Here is a 17,906-nt window from a genome sequence, read left to right on the forward strand (position 1 = left end):
TTCCACTGCAGCTTCCACACCAAAAATCTGCCACAAATTACAGTATAAAACATGCGAATAAAGTTTTAAAAGCCTCACTAACATGTAGCAGATTTTACCAGAGCAGACTTAAGAGCATGTTGAAAAATATATTTTTTATACTTTGCTGTGTGCCTGATTTGCCACAAGTTTTCACAGTGGGTATAACAGTTTGCAGCAAATCATTAGCAAAACCCACTTGCAAGACATTATTCTATATCTGATCTCACCCTTAACATTTTCATTGTGTGGTGGCCCAGCACAGAAGTGGCCCTTCTGTACACAGTTGGTCCTATCAGGTTGACTCAGTCCCAGTCCCCTGGCCTCCACACTCCTCAGGACTCTCATCACCCAGTCTGTCATGCAAAGAGTTAATGTATTATATTAATGTTAATGTGCCTTTAAGTGTTGTTACTAAGCCTGTGTAACCAAGGAAGGTGCCAGTGACCAGGTGATTTGTTTGTGGGAGTCCTCCAAATTGCTCCCTTATATACTTGGGAGGAGCAAGTTTGGTTTCAGCTTAGACCTTGCTGAGCTACAGTACTATCAAGACCTGAGAGTGTCTGGTGTCCTGGGGGAGACCAAGGCCTAACCACGCAGCCACGCTTCCACCAACAGTGAACCCCCTTCAGGTTAAAGTCAAAGCCTTAAAAGCAAATACAGGGGAGAAGTCTAGTCAGCATAGTCAAGTCTGTCAAGTCTAAAGACAGTATGGGACTGCATAATTGAGTCCAAGTCCATTATAAGTCCCAGTGAGCCCGCAAGACTCCTAAAGTCACTGGTCATCTCCTTTTGCCTAACTGAGCTGTAAAGACTTTTGACATCTGTCTGCCTCAGTAAAGCTGCCGTTGTTCCATAACCTTGCATCAGAGTGGTTTTTTGCCCCGCGCCTGGCCCAGGAACCAGCAGTCATACCTCAGGTGGTGTAGAAGATAACCACGCCCTGGCATCACAAATATCAAGGGTTAATAACATCTGCCCTGAGGGTAACAACATCTGCCCTCATCACACCCCGCACCACATTTGTCTCCCCCCTTTCAGTCTATATTTCTGCTTTTAACTAAAATAAACTGCACCAAAACTAAATGGTGTCAACTTGGCCAAATACTGTTTACAGTACAGATTTTAGGCAGATGTGTGTATTTATCATTGTATGAATGATCTTATAAAAAAAAAAAAAAATAATCTCTCAGCAAACATGTCATTTGTTTGACAGTGAGATCGTAATTACTTCACAAGTTCTCAAGGGAGTGTTGCACCAGCAGCAGAATGCAGTAATGTCAATGTCGGGGGTGATATTGGATGACGGACAGCTGATACAGAACTAAAAATAGTCAATAGGTCAGCACCAGAGCAGAGGCTGAGAAGCACCTGTCAGGGACCATCTAAGTCATAAAGAGAGAAAAAGATACACAAAGTCAAAACTGTGAGAAGCATGTCCGGAATGATGGACATAAACATAACTACTGTATTAAGTAGTGGAGAAGTAATCAGGGACGTCACTCACCGGGATGCAGTAAAAACATGTCCTTTATTTCAACAGTGCAGACATACGAGCACGAACATCGGGAGCCACAGCCGGTCAGCCGTGAGCCGGCTATTCAACTCCTTGCTTGCCAACTATAGGAGCAGTTCATTTACAGGTTTACAGGTAGAGGTGCCAACCAAACTGTTTCTTGCATCTACGATAACTACTGTATTATTGCTCAACGGTGACCATTAGTGATAATCATTATGTGTATGGTCCTACTGTAAAGTAATGGCTTCCAGCCAATAAAAGCAAAGTTGGCAGCACTCCATGCCAGCTGGTACTAGTATTCAATGTATAATCCCCAAATACCAAGACTTTCAACCTGAGACTACATCCAAAGCATTCCTGCACAGAACCCACAGCAGGAATTCCACATTAAAGATGAGAATTCTGGTATACATTTGTTGCAGATATTCTGCTGCAGAATGCGGTGCATGTTGAGTTAAAAAAAAAAAAACTATGGGGGGGGGGGTTATCATTTGCACCTTTTTAACTCCACTATTATAGCTTGCATCTTCCCTTTATGTCAAGATATCATATGTTGGATACATATTTTTGACATATAATGTATGACAAATGTGTCATATTTTTCAGATCACTTTTTCGCCATGTGGATTTCTACACCACCAATTGAATAGAGTGCATAAAAATGTAACAACTTATTAAAAAGTCACAAAATAATAAATATTACTCCTGCTAAGCCCCAAGCATCTTTCAGAAAGCAAAACTAGTGAGCATGAGCATGGAAAAAAATCCCAATAAACCCCCAGAATGATAACTTCATAACATCAACACTAAAACTGATATCAAGCATGTTTGTAATCCACAGCACAAGTCAAAATTCTGCATTCTGGATTAGAGATGAGCAAACCTACAGTAAATTCGATTCATCACGAACTTCTCGGCTCGGCAGTTGATGACTTTTCCTGCATGAATTAGTTCAGCTTTCAGGTGCTCCGGTGGGCTGGAAAAGGTGGATACAGTCCTAGGAGACTCTTTCCTAGGACTGTATTCTGGATTCTTTGCAGGTTTTATTTTTTTTGCACAGAAAAAACGCTGGTGCAACAAACCCCCAAACCTCCATCTAGAAAACTGGGACCGCAGTACAATGTTGTCAGATGGGAAAATCCCTTTAAAGTTCATCCACCAGTGACCTATCAGTAATTTACACTGTAACAGAAATGCACTGCACAGTAGACATGTCAGTATATGCAGTGTACACCTTACAATGGCAGCTTAGGCTAAGGGTATATTCACACATCCGCATTAATTTGGGTGGTTTCTGCCTTGTGCGGATTTTGCACGGAATCGGTGCGGATTACATGCGGAATCCGCATGCTGAAATTCTGATGGGTTTGGAATCCCATTGAAGTCTATTGGGCTTCAATTTGATGTGGAATCTGCATGCGGAATCTGTGTGGAATTCTGCATGCAGAAATTCTGCAAAGTGAATATACCCTAAGAACACATCGGGGTTTAGAGCTCCTTATCAAAGTCGGCTCATGAGAAAAAAACTACTGAAACAGGCAATCCATTGCACATTTAATGTAACCGGACCAATTCATTTCTGGTGTCTGTTTATTTGAAGGATGTTCTGCTATTTGAGTGGATTCTGTGAACAGAGTTTTGACACAGATGTGAACTTAGCCTAACACAATGCCCAGCTCTTACAGCAGTCCCCACTCTACTTGGCAACAGCAGTTCTTGCCCTACTTAACTTTCTGCCAGCTAACGCCCTGGCTAAATACTAGGTTTTGTTTTTTTTCCCTGACTGGCAGAACGCTGCCTCTGATCCATTTCCTTCCATAGAATATGCAGGCTCTCTTCTTTACTTTCCATACTCCTGGCAGCTTCTATTGTTTGTAACTATATCACCACAGAACAAATGCCTCAAACATGGTCCTCCCTCACTGAGGGGCAATGTGGCCTCACACACAGGTGTCCATTTATTCTAAGCTATCCTCTGACCTGGTACTGTAATCACAATGCTCTATAAAAATATAGCATGCAACAGTCATTAAAGTGACCCTGTCAGCAGGAAATAAGGGTGTAAATAACCTAGATAAGGCTGGTCATCAGGATTCTGGGCATAGTTGCAGCATCTACAGAGGTAAGTAGTGATGCACAACATTACTACTTATCTCTGCCAGCCATACAGGATACAGCGGTGCATAGAGCATATACTGACAAAAGTCCCTGCTCCTAGCTGGGCTGAGCTGTGCCTGACAGCTATACAGCTATGGTTACAGGTGCCCGCGGAGTGCAAATGGCCGACTTAAATCTCCGTCTCACGTCAGGAGTGGCGTCCTCTCCCCAAGGAAAATACTGATCCCGTTTAGCTAGTCAGAGGCCTCTCACCCAGCCAAGCCAGATTACCCTGCTCTGTACTGACGAGGGGCAAGTACCCCAAAACAGCTGTCTGCAGATGGGTTCTCTTTCCCGGAGAGAATTCTGGCTTGGCATAAAATCCCAATCAGTTCTGAGACTTCTTAACTGGAGTCGGAGCTGGTTGCAGGACACACTACCTGTATAGGGGGTGTGGTGAGCTCATTTGAATATTTTTTACCCAGGTGCCTGCGGAGTGCAATTGGCCTACTTAAATCTCCATCTCACGTCAGGAGTGGCGTCCTCTCCCCGAGGAAAATACTGATCCCATATATATATATATATATATATATATATATATGTTTAAATCTGCAGTTATACTGTATATACTATATTTTAATGTTTTTAATTTTGCAGTGTCACTGAAGTCATACAAAGATATTCAATATCTACACAGCCACAAGCTAAAAAGTTTGTGGTTGCTATCTATACGAGACACAGAATGGTATGCACATATTGACATAGTGTATTTACTTAAGCTACAACCTAGGGTGGAGACACATTCAGCAAAATGTTATCAGTTTTTCCATGTGACAATATAGAAAATAATGTTACTGTATAGTGTTCCCCAGTGAGTATTCTTCAACCTAGCTGTTGGAAGCTCCAACTACTATGACCCACTAATAACACAGTGATGGCATAGTTGGAATATGGCACCAGGGTAAGAACTATTTTATAGCCAGTTGGTACCAGTTTCAGAACTGTATAACTATCTCTTGGGGATCTGGTTTAGGTTCATTTCGATTAGATATATATGGGATTAAAACATCTTAAAAAGTTACATGTTTTAATTATACATTACAACTGAAGCTTGGCTGAGCTTGGCAATGTTCGGAAGCCCCAAAGAAAATGAATGGAGTGCTGATGTGGTGACACTTCAGCAGTTCGGCCTCGCCTCCTTGATACTTGAGCCTGAGGGGTTAATCACCATTTAATAAGTTGTGGCAAACCCACAAACACTAGCAAAGGCATATTTGGTGTGGTGTGTGTTCAGGGACTGCTTTGCTTAGTATGTTATCCTATTTAACTTTGTTTTTTTTAAATGTACATTTAATATTTTCATTTTAGTATTCCTGTGGTCTATAGCTTTATTATGGGCTTCTCTCCAGAGAATAAGTGTCATGTTCATGTGCTCATGTACACTGTTTTTAATTGTTATTACAGTCTTTTGTGGCTTTTGCATAAAATAAAGGTTGTTTTTCATTTCATTTGGGTGCGCGTAGGTATATGTGCCTGTTTTTTTCTGTAGTTCTGATTATAAAGACTTGAACCCTGATTTGCGTTTAGTCAAAAGGGAACAGGAACAATTAGAATATGACGGAACAATACTACAAAAGACTGCCTATTATAAATGAAATGTTTATTTGCCTAATAGATCCATAAGTAATAATGTTGCGGCGAGCACTCCGGCCACTCACTCTGGCCGTGAGCGCTCTCCTCCTCCTCCTTCCTCCGGCGGGTCAGAGATTCGCATCACGGGACGCGCCTGCATGCGAATCTCGGGCCGTCACTTACCCCTTGCTCCTGCTGGCTTCTCCTCTGGTTCTGTTTCCCGACACGCGCGATCCTGACTCCAAGTGCGCGCCCGAGCTCTCAGATTTAAAGGGCCTATGCACCCTTAATTAGTGTTTCCACCTGTCCCTTCCTTATAAGTATGTGCTCCTCCCTCTACCTCTTGCCGGATCTTTGTGTGCCCTGTGCCCAAGAGAAAGCGTTTCTGTGTATAGCCCTGCCTGTGTTATGACCTTCTGCTCTGTGACCTGACCTAGCTTCTGTGCCGCCTTCCTGCTGACCTCCTGTTATGTTTCCTGACCACGCATCTGTGCCGCCAACCCTGACCTTCTGCTTGTCCTGACTACAAGTTGCCTCATCCTTCCTGTGCTTCATTTAATCTGAGCAGCCTGTGTGGACGAGTTGTGCCAGGGTTAGTGACCTGGGTGCCGCCTACCGCAGCAAGTCCATCCCGCTTTGTGGCGGGCTCTGGTGAAAACCAGCAGCACCTTAGACTCTGCTCCCTGGTACAGCCCACGTCATCTTCCACACAGGTACAGTGGATCCACTACCTCCATGAGTGTTAAACATTCACAGAGGGAAAGCGGCTGTTGGCAGCTGTTTACTCCATCATCTGTGACAACCATTCCTTATTCATCAAACAACTCATAGATTGTCACAGGCTTGACCTTGTTACCACCATCCCTGAATAGAAACACAACCTTGTTTGGGTCCTGACCTGTAACATTATATGTGTAAAGGCCATCTCCACATTTCTCCAACTCTGCTCAGTATTCAGAGTTGCATAAGTGATTGAACAGTGTGTAATGTTTTGCTATAACATTACAATACTAAAATACAGTTTGGGAGGTTTACACCTTATGCCACTGAAAACACAAGCATTTGCATTTCACTAGGTAACAACTTAACTCTTTTATGGTCATATAATACATTGGACATAGAAGCTAAAACATGATGGCTCAACAGGGTTTGTAGCTAAAAATATATCTTTTTGACCAAACAGAGCCAACATTTTGGGGGCCAGAAGAATATAGCATCACTATTGACCATTTGTTTTTCAGGCCAGATGGACACAGGGGAAGCCAATTAATCTTTACAGAGAGGCTGGGTACACACATATTCAAAATCACATCATTATTTTTGTGACTTTTATGGTGCAAAACATTTACACAACATTTTAAAAGCTTTTACACCAGAAAATTAGAGTGTATTTTTCATGTGAATATTGGCAGAATTTTTACACCAGATTTATAATAGTGTAAAAATATTAAATATGTATAATTCTGTCATTAAAGTTGCAACTTGTCATTTGTTATTTCATTTCCTTTCGGTAAGGAATGTGTGCTGATGATGAAACCTTTTTACTTTTCCATATACAGAATTTTAAAGGGGTACTCCGGTGGGAAACGTATTATTATTTTATTTTTTTTAAATCAATCAATATCCTTTTTGGATAGGCTATTTATATTTAGACCTTTACATTGTTGTGTCCTTCCTCTTTGTTTGCTCACTAGAAATGTAAGTATTCTTTTGTGAAAGTACGCCATTGTTTATACAATTGTGTTTTTTCTATCAGTGTAAAGCCCCTGGCTCTTATGTCATGAATGTTAAATACTCAATAAATAATGATTTTTCCAAAATACTTTGTTTTCTTAGTTTATTAGTTTCTATCCTATGCTGTTGAGGAATTTTGTGGTACATTAAAGGAGTAGTCCAGTGGTGACTCAGTGGTGAACAACTTATCCCCTATCTTAAGGATAGGGGATAAGTTGCAGATCGCAGGGGGCCGACTGCTGGGGCCCCCTGCGATCTCCTGTACGGAGCCCCGACAGCCCGTGGGAAGGGGGCGGGTCGACCTCCGCACGAAGCGGCAATCTCCGGCTCTGCCATTGAGATGTATTGAGGGGGCGTGTCGGCCGCTGCTTCGTGCGGGGGTCGACACCCACTATCTGGCCGGAGAGCCGGGGCCCCGTACAGAGAGATCGCAGGGGGCCCCAGCGGTCGGACCCCCGCGATCTCAAACTTATCCCCTATCCTTAGGATAGGGGATAAGTTTTTCACCACTGGACTACCCCTTTAATATGGGCAAACTTTCTAAGACCAGCAATTCACATGCCTGCCTTATGAAACATCCTGGTGCCATTAGTTTAGCTTACTCTAGGACATAACTATATGTTTGTTTTTTATGGTGTTTAGATGGCAGTGAGGTTTGCATATCACTACTTGCAGATAGTAAGCTCCCATCAGTTGGCACACCGGTAAGTCCCTGACTGCATACAGCATAACATTTCTAATAAATTCTTCTAACATTCCTGTCTTGTGAACTGGAACTGCTAGTTCTATTTTCGCAGTTGCTCCATGCTTCTTCACTGTAGAACATGGTTATAAAGTCTGTCAAAGTCTAAGTATGTCTCATTTGTATTTTAAATCACATAAAAATGTTGGCACAAAAAAAAAAAATGTGGCAAATTAGTATTATTTTTTTTTAAAGGGCTATGATGGACCCCATCAAATATTTACAGCTACTGCATAAACCTTGAAAAATACAGATAATAAAATATCTGACATTAGTTTACATTACTATAAAATTCACTAGATTTTGAATACGTCCCCATAGTAGATAGGTTGGTATTTTAGCTAAAACCAGAAGAGGGTACAAAAAACCCAGAAAAAGCTGTGTTTTTCTCTATGACAGTCTGTCTCCTGTATTTGGCTAAAAGTACTGACCAAAATACCAAAAGTGAACCCAGCCTAAGAGGGCAACACACAGGAACATCCCAGATGTCCCATTAAAGAAGATGTCCAGCAGTAATAAACTTATCCCCTATCCGCTGGCATCCCGGCTCTCCCCAGGAACAGAGTGCATCGACTCCTTCACCATGCGGCGGCCGACACGCCCCCTCCATGTATCTCAATAGTAGAGCCACAGATACCTGAATGTCGTACCTCCAGCTCTCCCATTGAGATACATGGAGGGGGCACGTCGGCCGCTGCTTCTTGCGGGTCAACACGCCCCGTTCCTGAGGTCTGCCAGAATACATGCAGGAGATCGCAGGGGTCCCATAACCTCATGATCAGACACTTATCCCCTATCCTTCCTCCATGGCATAGAGCAGCTGCTAACTACTGGAAGGTTTGAATATTTTAATAGAAGTAATTTACCAATTTGTATAACTTTCTTTCACTAGGTGTTTTTAAAAGTCTTTTTCCTCTGAAATCCACCAATAAATATACTGTTATCAGCTAAGAACTTCTGTTAACCAGTTGGCCAGGGTCTTACAGCAGAAAACTACTGATATCTCTAAACTATGACAATGTAGCTTGAGATGCAGAATACTTCTGCAGGGTTTACCTTCTAATGGTGTGCGGTTGTATTTAGATGCATACAATTTGCAGTCATCTGATATGTTTGGTGGGCATCATGTTCTGTGGCTTATCTGCATTCCTAAAGCAGCAACAACTGGCAACCAATAGACTGAGCCATTGATATGAATGTCTTTATTCTAGTGGTAACAGATGGGTTTGAGTCCTTTTTTTCAGGAGGTCTGAGACAGGATTCTTAAAGGGGTTATCCAGGAAAAAAACTTTTTTTGTATATCAACTGGTTCCATAAAGTTAAACAGATTTGTAAATTACTTCTATTAAAAAATCTTAATCCTTTCAATAATTATCAGCTGCAGAAATTGAGTTGTTCTTTTCTGTCTCTCATTAGTGCTCTCTGCTGACATCTCTGCTTGTCTCGGGAACTGTACAGAGTAGAAGAGGTTTGCTATGGGTATTTGCTTCTACTCTGGACAGTACCTGAGACAGGAGTCATCAGAGAGCACTTAGACAGAAAAGAACAACTTTTTTCCTGGATAACCCCTTTAAGATCTTCTCAAAATTAGATATGACGTATCAGAAGGTTATATAGACTTGATTTGTCCTTCAAACATTTAAAGTGGTTATCCAGCATTATACCATTGATGTCTTCATGCTTGCACTGAAAATTTTATTTTTTGTGATACCAGGGAGAACAGAAATAAACATTGGATACACTAAAATAAATAGGCCATGAATTTTATACAGCTGGTTAACCTCTTAAAGGGGTATTCCAGGCAAAAACTTTTTTATATATATCAACTGGCTCCGGAAAGTTAAACAGATTTGTAAATTACTTCTATTAAAAAATCTTAATCCTTCCAATAGTTATTAGCTTCTGAAGTTTTCTGTCTAACTGCTCATTGATGATGTCAAGTCCCGGGAGCTGTGCACGATGGGAAAATATCCCCATAGGAACTGCACAGCTCCTGGGATGAGTCATCAGAAAGCAGTTAGACAGAACACAGAAACTCAACTTCAGAAGCTAATAACTATTGGAAGGATTAAGATTTTTTAATGGAAGTAATTTACAAATCTGTTTAACTTTCCAGAACCAGTTGATATATATAAAAAAAAGTTTTGGCCTGGAATACCCCTTTAACGACGCAGGACGTATATTTACGTCCTGCGCCGGCTCCCGCGATATGAAGCGGGATCGCGCCGCAATCCTGCATCATATCGCTTCGGTCCCGGCGCTCATCAACGGCCGGGACCCGCGGCTAATACCACACATCGCCGATCGCGGCGATGTGCGGTATTAACCATTTAGAAGCGGCGGTCAAAGCTGACCGCCGCTTCTAAAGTGAAACTGAAAGTATCCCGGCTGTTCAGTCGGGCTGTTCGGGACCGCCACGGTGAAATCGCGGCGTCCCGAACAGCTGATCGGACACCGGGAGGGCCCTTACCTGCCTCCTCGGTGTCTGATCCACGAATGACTGCTCCGTGCCTGAGATCCAGGCAGGAGCAGTCAAGCACCGATAATGCTGATCACAGGCGTGTTAATACACGCCTGTGATCAGGATGAGAGATCAGTGTGTGCAGTGTTATAGGTCCCTATGGGACCTATAACACTGCAAAAAAATGTTTTAAAAAAGTGTTAATAAAGGTCATTCAACCCCTTCCCTAATAAAAGTTTGAATCACCCCCCTTTTCCCATAAAAAAATAAAACAGTGTAAAAAAAAAAAAAATAAACATATGTGGTATCGTTGCGTGTGTAAATGTCCGAACTATAAAAATATATCATTAATTAAACCACACGGTCAATGGCGTACGCGCAAAAAAATTCCAAAGTCCAAAAAAGCGTATTTTGGTCACTTTTTATACCATTAAATAAATGAATAAAAAGTGATCAAAAAGTCCGATCAAAACAAAAATCATACCAATAAAAACTTCAGATCACGGCGCAAAAAATGAGTCCTCATACCGCCCTGTAGATGGAAAAATAAAAAAGTTATAGGGGTCAGAAGATGACATTTTTAAACATATAAATTTTCCTGCATGTAGTTATGATTTTTTCCAGAAGTGCGACAAAATCAAACCTATATAAGTAGGGTATCATTTTAACCGTATGGACCTACAGAATAATGATAAGGTGTAATTTTTACCGAAATATGCACTGCGTAGAAACGGAAGCCCCCAAAAGTTACAAAATGGCGTTTTTTTTTCGATTTTGTCGCACAATGATTTTTTTTCCCGTTTCGCCGTGCATTTTTGGGTAAAATGACTAATGTCACTGCAAAGTAGAATTGGCGACGCAAAAAATAAGCCATAATATGGATTTTTAGGTGGAAAATTGAAAGGGTTATGATTTTTAAAAGGTAAGGAGGAAAAAACGAAAGTGCAAAAACGGAAAAACCCTGAGTCCTTAAGGGGTTAAGGCTATGTTTACATGGCAGAAATTCAGACAAAATTGAATGCCCATTGGGGGAGATTTATCAAAACCTGTGCAGAGGAAGAGTGGTGCAGTTGCCAATAGCAACCAATCAGATCACTTCTTTCATTTTTGAAGAGACTTGTGAAAAATAAAAGAAGCAATCTGATTGGTTGCCATGGGCAACTGCACCACTCTTCTTCTACACAAGTTTTAATACATTTCCCCCATTATGTTCAATGGGATAATGCTGTCCCATTAACACAGCAGAATTTCCAGATTGAATTTAATGGAGCTTTGAATTTTTTTAATTCTGTGTTTTACACACACAGAAATTCTTCAAAAATTCCATGGAGTGCCTTGCGGAATGGAATTTGAGATTGAATTGCAGATTGTTGGTAGTGGGAACATAGCCTAAGGCTAAGTTTCCACTTGGTTTTTTTCTGGCAGTTTTTGGAGATCTGCCACTGCAGTTTTTGAGCCAAAGCCAGAAGTGTATTCAAAAGGAATAGGACATATAAAGGAAGGACTTACACTTCTCCTCCATTATGGATCCACTTCTGACTTTGGCTCAAAAACTGTAGTGGCAGATATCCAAAAACTGCCAGAAAAAAACCAAGTGGAAACTTAGCCTAAGGGTGCGTTCACACGCTAGTAACTAGCAGCGGAAAAACCGCTGAGTTATGCTACCATTCATTTGAATGGGTCCACGAACAGTCCGCAAATCTCACACTATTGCGGACTGTCTTGTGACCAATTTAAATCAATGATAGCGTAACTCGCAGCGGGATTCCCGCAGTGGGCAACCCGCTGCTAGTAATAGCGTGTGATCGCACCCTGAGGCTGTTTTCACAGAAGCATATTGTGTGTGTCCACATTAACCCCTAAAAGACCCAGTTGAGGTAGCCAAAGGGCTTGCATCTCCTTCAATGCTTTTTATGCAGACAGGCTCTATCAATAGAGCGCAGGGCACAGAGATCAACAGCACTGCATTGATCTGTTTGAGGAATCTCATGATTCTTAAAGTTCCCTAAGGGGACCAATAAAGTGTAAAGAAAGCAAAAATATATATATTAAGGTTTAACACACATACATAACTGCATCCTTAATAAAAGTTTAAAACACCCTCTTTTTCTATTTACATATAAAAAATGTCAACATAATAAAAATAAACATACTTGGTAAACATACTTGCATGTGTAACTGTCCGAATTTTATTTTTTTTGTCACATAATATCCCAGAAAAAAAATGGAGTAAATAGCAATCAAAAAGTCTGATCAATACCAAAATGGTACTGATAAAAACTAAAGATCACAGTTTTTAAAGTAATAGAGGTCAGAAGATGGCAATTAAAAAAATGTTTCTAAAACGTTATTAATTTTTAAAAACTAAAAAATGACAAAAACGGTACAAATTGGGTATTGTTGTAATTGTGCTGACCTACCAAGATAGCATGTTTGATCACACGGTCAACGGATCCGTCTAACAGATGTATACCTTAGGCTTTTGTCAGACTTGTGTCAAGGGGACCCATGCCCCTGCTTATTTTTTGTAGCATTCTGGAGTTTTTTTTATAGCTTCTTGTTGTGCCGTTTATCAGTTTTTCTTATAAGAAATGAAATGTATGACTAGATAGCCAACTGAGCATTCCCAGATGATGGGGTTGTGCCCATACACTGTGACTATCCCATCAGTGATGTCAGTATGACACAGTATAGGAAGCCCCCCCTTCCCCCAAGCTGGTATCACCCAGTTGGCCAGTTAGTCAATACAATTCTAGTATGAACAGATGAGTGGCACAAGACAGGGCTATAAGAAAAGACGTTCCAGAATTATTTCATTGGGAATACAAGTATTTACTAAAACAGAAATGTCAGTATCAGTAGAGGCCACGCGACCTCTTTAAATAAAGTGGGAAATCCCAGTGTGGTCCCTTGGGCACTGCCCTGATGATCATCTCACCACTGCTGACGACTTTGGCTGCTGATTGTCACTTCTCATCTAAAGTCAACAGGTGGCCAAGATATGGACAGATCTAGTGGGCCGTGTGTGGCTAGAACTGGAGTTTATATGTTGACGCTCAAGACAAATTTCTCAGGCTAATTTTATACTTAAACTTACCGTACATGCTTTTTAAAAAAATTTATTATATATTATAACAATAATAAGAATAAAGATGATGCTACATTTATTTTTTACTTACTACTAAACTACAATTAAAAAACCATAAGCTTCAACATTGTCGTTTCCTGATATTTTACAATTTCTTCAGACGAATTACCAATGTGCAGTTAGCCTCACATGCTAGGTTGTTCAGTAAGAGTTAAAATATGTTTCTGAAGCCGCCATTTCATCCATTCATTCTTACTATCATTTCTGTATCCTTAAAAGGCAAATGAGCAGCTGTCACAGACTCGGTCAGTTAACCCTTCAGTGACAGGCATATGCAGAACACATGCATTAGACATGGCTACCATATATAACGAGTACTTGAAATGACCCACCTGGCTCATACTTGAGATAAAGGATGGAGATGATATAATAAGCCACATCAAAGAGGGGGAAGACAGGTAGTTTGGAGAAAGATACAGCCAGGTCGTCCAGGCTAAGAGATGACAGCAGCTCCATTGTGGTGGCTCAGCTTCCCACGCTGTCTTTGCAGAGAGTGACAACAGGCTGCACTGACTGTACAGGGGATGTAAGGGGAGGGGTGCAGGGGAATGACAGTCAGTTTGTGTGGGGTCCCCTCTCCCACCTCCACTAATGCTAAAATAAACCACCGTTGTGAGGACTATATTTAGCTGACTGCAAAAAGCCCCTCCCCAGTGCTGACTGCATGGGAGGGAGAATACACATAGTAGCACATTGTAGGACTTCCTTATGCTAAGTTATATTTATAGTATCTACATTCATGATCTCTTATGTCTTACAGACCTCCTGTACGTAGCCAGATGAAAGTAGAATAAAGTCAGTTTGTGGGCTGCTTATTTGATTAGCAGCCTGCTTAATGTTATGTCATAGTAATGTTTATTTCATTAAAGGGGCAGTCCATGATTATTAAAGAAAAATATATATATATTTTTTAGACAGAAACTGGCTCACTTGTGTCCATGGGCTATTGGATGCCCATCATGATTTGGTTCATGCCCCCTCTTATTTCCAAGATATGAGCATGGCAGAAGTGGAGCTCTGGGAAGTATAAGGGGTAATATCTTTTCTGCTACCCAGACAACCCCTTTAACCCCTTAAGGACCAAGCGTTTTTCTGTTTTTGCACTTTAGTTTTTTCCTCCTTACCTTTTAACAATCAAAGCCCTTTCAATTTTGCACCTAAAAATCCATATGATTGCTTATTTTGTGCGCCACCAATTCTATTTTGTAATGACATCAGTCATTTTACCCAAAAATCTACGGCGAAATGGAAAATCTTCAGTTTCTACACCATAATTGTTTGGTAAAAATGACACTTTATCTTTATTCTGTAGGTCCATATGGTTAAAATGATACCCTACTTATATAGGTTTGATTTTGTCGTACTTTTGGAAAAAATCATAACTACATGCACGAAAATTTATACATTTAAAATTGTGTCTGCGGGGGGGGTGCGGCCCATAGACTGGTTTTGAGTGGCATTGGGGCCGCTCTGCCGGTGGGTCGTTCCCCCCTGTGGGCATTGGTGTCGCGGCGGTGGTGGTCGCCGCTCGGTGCTGCGCCATTTTATGCTAGGGACGTTAGGGACCCACTCTAAATAGGTGGCCTTGAGGTGGCGAGTGGGCTTGTACTTTTTGATCAAAAATGTATACTAACAACCTGTTAGTTTTTGATATTATGCTGAGAAGCAATCAGATCATTATACAAGATTGTAGATGTGCACCATGTCTGTTTTTCTACCCGAATTCACACTGTGATTTCTATCCCCTCTTTTTTTTTTGTTTGAACATGTTGTCTGCACTCTTCCCCACCCCCTCAGCCCAACCCTATATAAGTAGTAGTTAGCTACACATGGGTCATTTCTTTCCTAGCAGCCTCCCAGTCTGACTGGGAGAGCATGGTAAGTGAGCCATTACACCTTGTTCACACTGGTGTGGTGCTGTGCGGTGTCCGTTACTGCCGTGGCGCCGTGTCTGCGGGGGAGTGCGGCCCATAGACTGGTTTTGAGTGGCATTGGGGCCGCTCTGCCGGTGGGTCGTTCCCCCCTGTGGGCATTGGTGTTGCGGCGGTGGTGGTTGCCGCTCGGTGCTGCGCCATTTTATGCTAGGGACGTTAGGGACCCACTCTAAATAGGTGGCCTTGACGTGGCGAGTGGGCTTGTACTTTTTGATCAAAAATGTATACTAACAACCTGTTAGTTTTGATATTATGCTGAGAAGCAATCAGATCATTATACAAGATTGTAGATGTGCACCATGTCTGTTTTTCTACCCGAATTCACATTTAAAATTGTCATCTTCTGACCCCTATAACTTTTTTATTTTTCTGCGTACGGGCCGGTATGAGGGCTCATTTTTTGCGATGTGATCTGAAGTTTTAATCAGTACCATTTGTATTCCTTTTTTATGGTATAAAAAGTGACCAATAATACGCTATTTTGGACTTTGGAATTTTTTTGCGCGTACGCAATTGACCGTGCAGTTTAATTTACAATATATTTTTTATAGTTCAGACATTTATGCCTGTGGCGATACCATATATGTTTATTTTTATTATGGTTATATATTTTTTATATGGAATTTGGGAAAAGGGGGGTGATTTAAACTTTTAATAAGGAAGGGGTTAATGTGTGTGTTTTTAAACTTTTTATTTTTTACACTTTTAGTCCCCTTAGGGGACTTTTAGGAAGAATCATTTGATTCCTCATACAGATCAATGGGGTTACATACAATCCCATTGATCTGTGTGCTCTGCGCTCGATTGATAAAGCCTGGCCGCAGCAGGAGAGGAAAGCCCTCAGGCTACCTCAGTAGTGCACCACCCCTCCATGATCACGCTGCAGGGGGGTGATACAGGCACCTTTAGACCCCGCTGTCAACTTTGACAGTGGCAATCTAAAGGGTTAATAGCCACCTGCAGTGATCACCGCATGTCGGCTATTAACCCCGATGCACTGCCGTAGATTGTGATTTGCCATAGATTGTGATGGAGTGACTCAGCAGTTTTCCCTCGAGCGCTCCGCCTCCATTACATTCTATAGGCTGACACTCGCACACCATCCCCCAACCATTGGTTACTGCGGGGGCTGGAGGGGGGGTGGTTGTGCGAGTGTCACGTGACATATTTAGTCATCAGGCATCGCAGCTCACGGCAGTCTCACTTGGGCTATCACAGGGAGAGGATCTCTACCTGTGATAGCCCGAAGCTGCACAGAGCTCTCCTGGCCTTTGTGGCCCGATTCCGAGAGCGGTATCGGGCCACAGAAGCTAATACTTTTACTGTTTTATTGTCACCCGCCAGCACGCTCGTTCGCCATCGCTATCGGGATCCCTATGTCCGATAGCGGCGTTATCAGCTTGTCACCCGCCAGCGTGATCGCTCGACAGCGCTGTCGGGATCCCTATGCCGGATAGGGCTGACAACCGCTTGCCTCCCCGCCCGTTGCTCTGCTCCCCGTCCCCTGTTAAGTCTCAGGGAACGGGGAACAGAAAATAGCAAATAGCGTAGGTAGCATAGCCGTAGATTAGTGTAGGTTGTAATTTAGCATAGTTTAGTATTAAAAGTGAAAGGGGGTTAGGCACCACAACTCCCAGCATGGGAGTTGCAGTTTAGGACAACAACTCCCAGCATGCCCATACAGCTAACGGCTGCCAGGGCATGCTGGGAGTTGTAGTTTAGCTTAGATTAGACAGCAAGAGGACTACAACTCCCAGCATGCACAGACAGCTAAAGGCTGCCCAGGCATGCTGGGAGTTGTAGTTTAGGACTACAACTCCCAGCATGCCCAGACAGCTAAAGGCTGCCCGGGCATGCTGGGAGTTGTAGTGCAGTAATGGGACCACAAATCCCACCATGCCCAGACAGCTGAAGGCTGCGTGGTGATGCTGGGAGTTGTAGTGCAGTGAAGGCACCACAACTCCCAGCATGCCCAGACAGCTGAAGGCTGCGTGGTGATGCTGGGAGTTGTAGTGCAGTGAAGGAACCACAACTTCCAGCAGGCCCAGACAGCTGAAGGCAATGCAGTGAAGGCACCACAACTCCCAGCATCACCATGCAGCCTTCAGCTGTCTGGGCATGCTGGGAGTTGTGGTCCCATCAGCTAAACTACAACTCCCAGCATGCCCGGGCAGCTTTCAGCTGTCTGGGCATGCTGGGAGTTGTGGTGCCTTCACTGCACTACAACTCCCAGCATCACCACGCAGCCTTCAGCTGTCTGGGCATGCTGGGAGTTGTGGTCCAATCAGCTAAACTACAACTACCAGCATGCCTGGGCAGCCTTCAGCTGTCTGGGCATGCTGGGAGTTGTAGTCCTTTTGCTGTCTAATCTTAGCTAAACTACAACTCCCAGCATGCCCTGGCAGCCTTCAGCTGTCTGGGCATGCTGGGATTTGTGGTCCCATCACTGCACTACAACTCCCAGCATGCCCGGGCAGCCTTCAGCTGTCTGGGCATGCTGGGAGTTGTGGTCCCTTTGCTGTCTAATCTAAGCTAAACTACAACTCCCAGCATGCCTGGGCAGCCTTTAGCTATCTGGGCATGCTGGGAGTTGTAGTCCTAAACTACAACTCCCAGCATGC

General features: G+C 42.6%; 1 protein-coding gene across 1 annotated transcript in view; it reads right to left on the reverse strand.

The window, feature by feature from the left end:
• The window catches only part of TMEM38A (transmembrane protein 38A), a 30,512-nt gene extending 16,512 nt beyond the window's left edge, over positions 1–14,000 (reverse strand). The window contains exon 1 of the mRNA XM_056552072.1: positions 13,684–14,000. Within this exon, the coding sequence (XP_056408047.1) occupies positions 13,684–13,807 (124 nt within the window). The 5' untranslated portion in view covers positions 13,808–14,000. The remainder of the gene's footprint in view (positions 1–13,683) is intronic.
• Positions 14,001–17,906: the final 3,906 nt, after the last annotated feature.

This window comes from Hyla sarda, chromosome 1 (genome assembly GCF_029499605.1).
Source record: "Hyla sarda isolate aHylSar1 chromosome 1, aHylSar1.hap1, whole genome shotgun sequence".
In the NCBI taxonomy this organism is placed as follows: Eukaryota; Metazoa; Chordata; class Amphibia; order Anura; family Hylidae; genus Hyla; species Hyla sarda.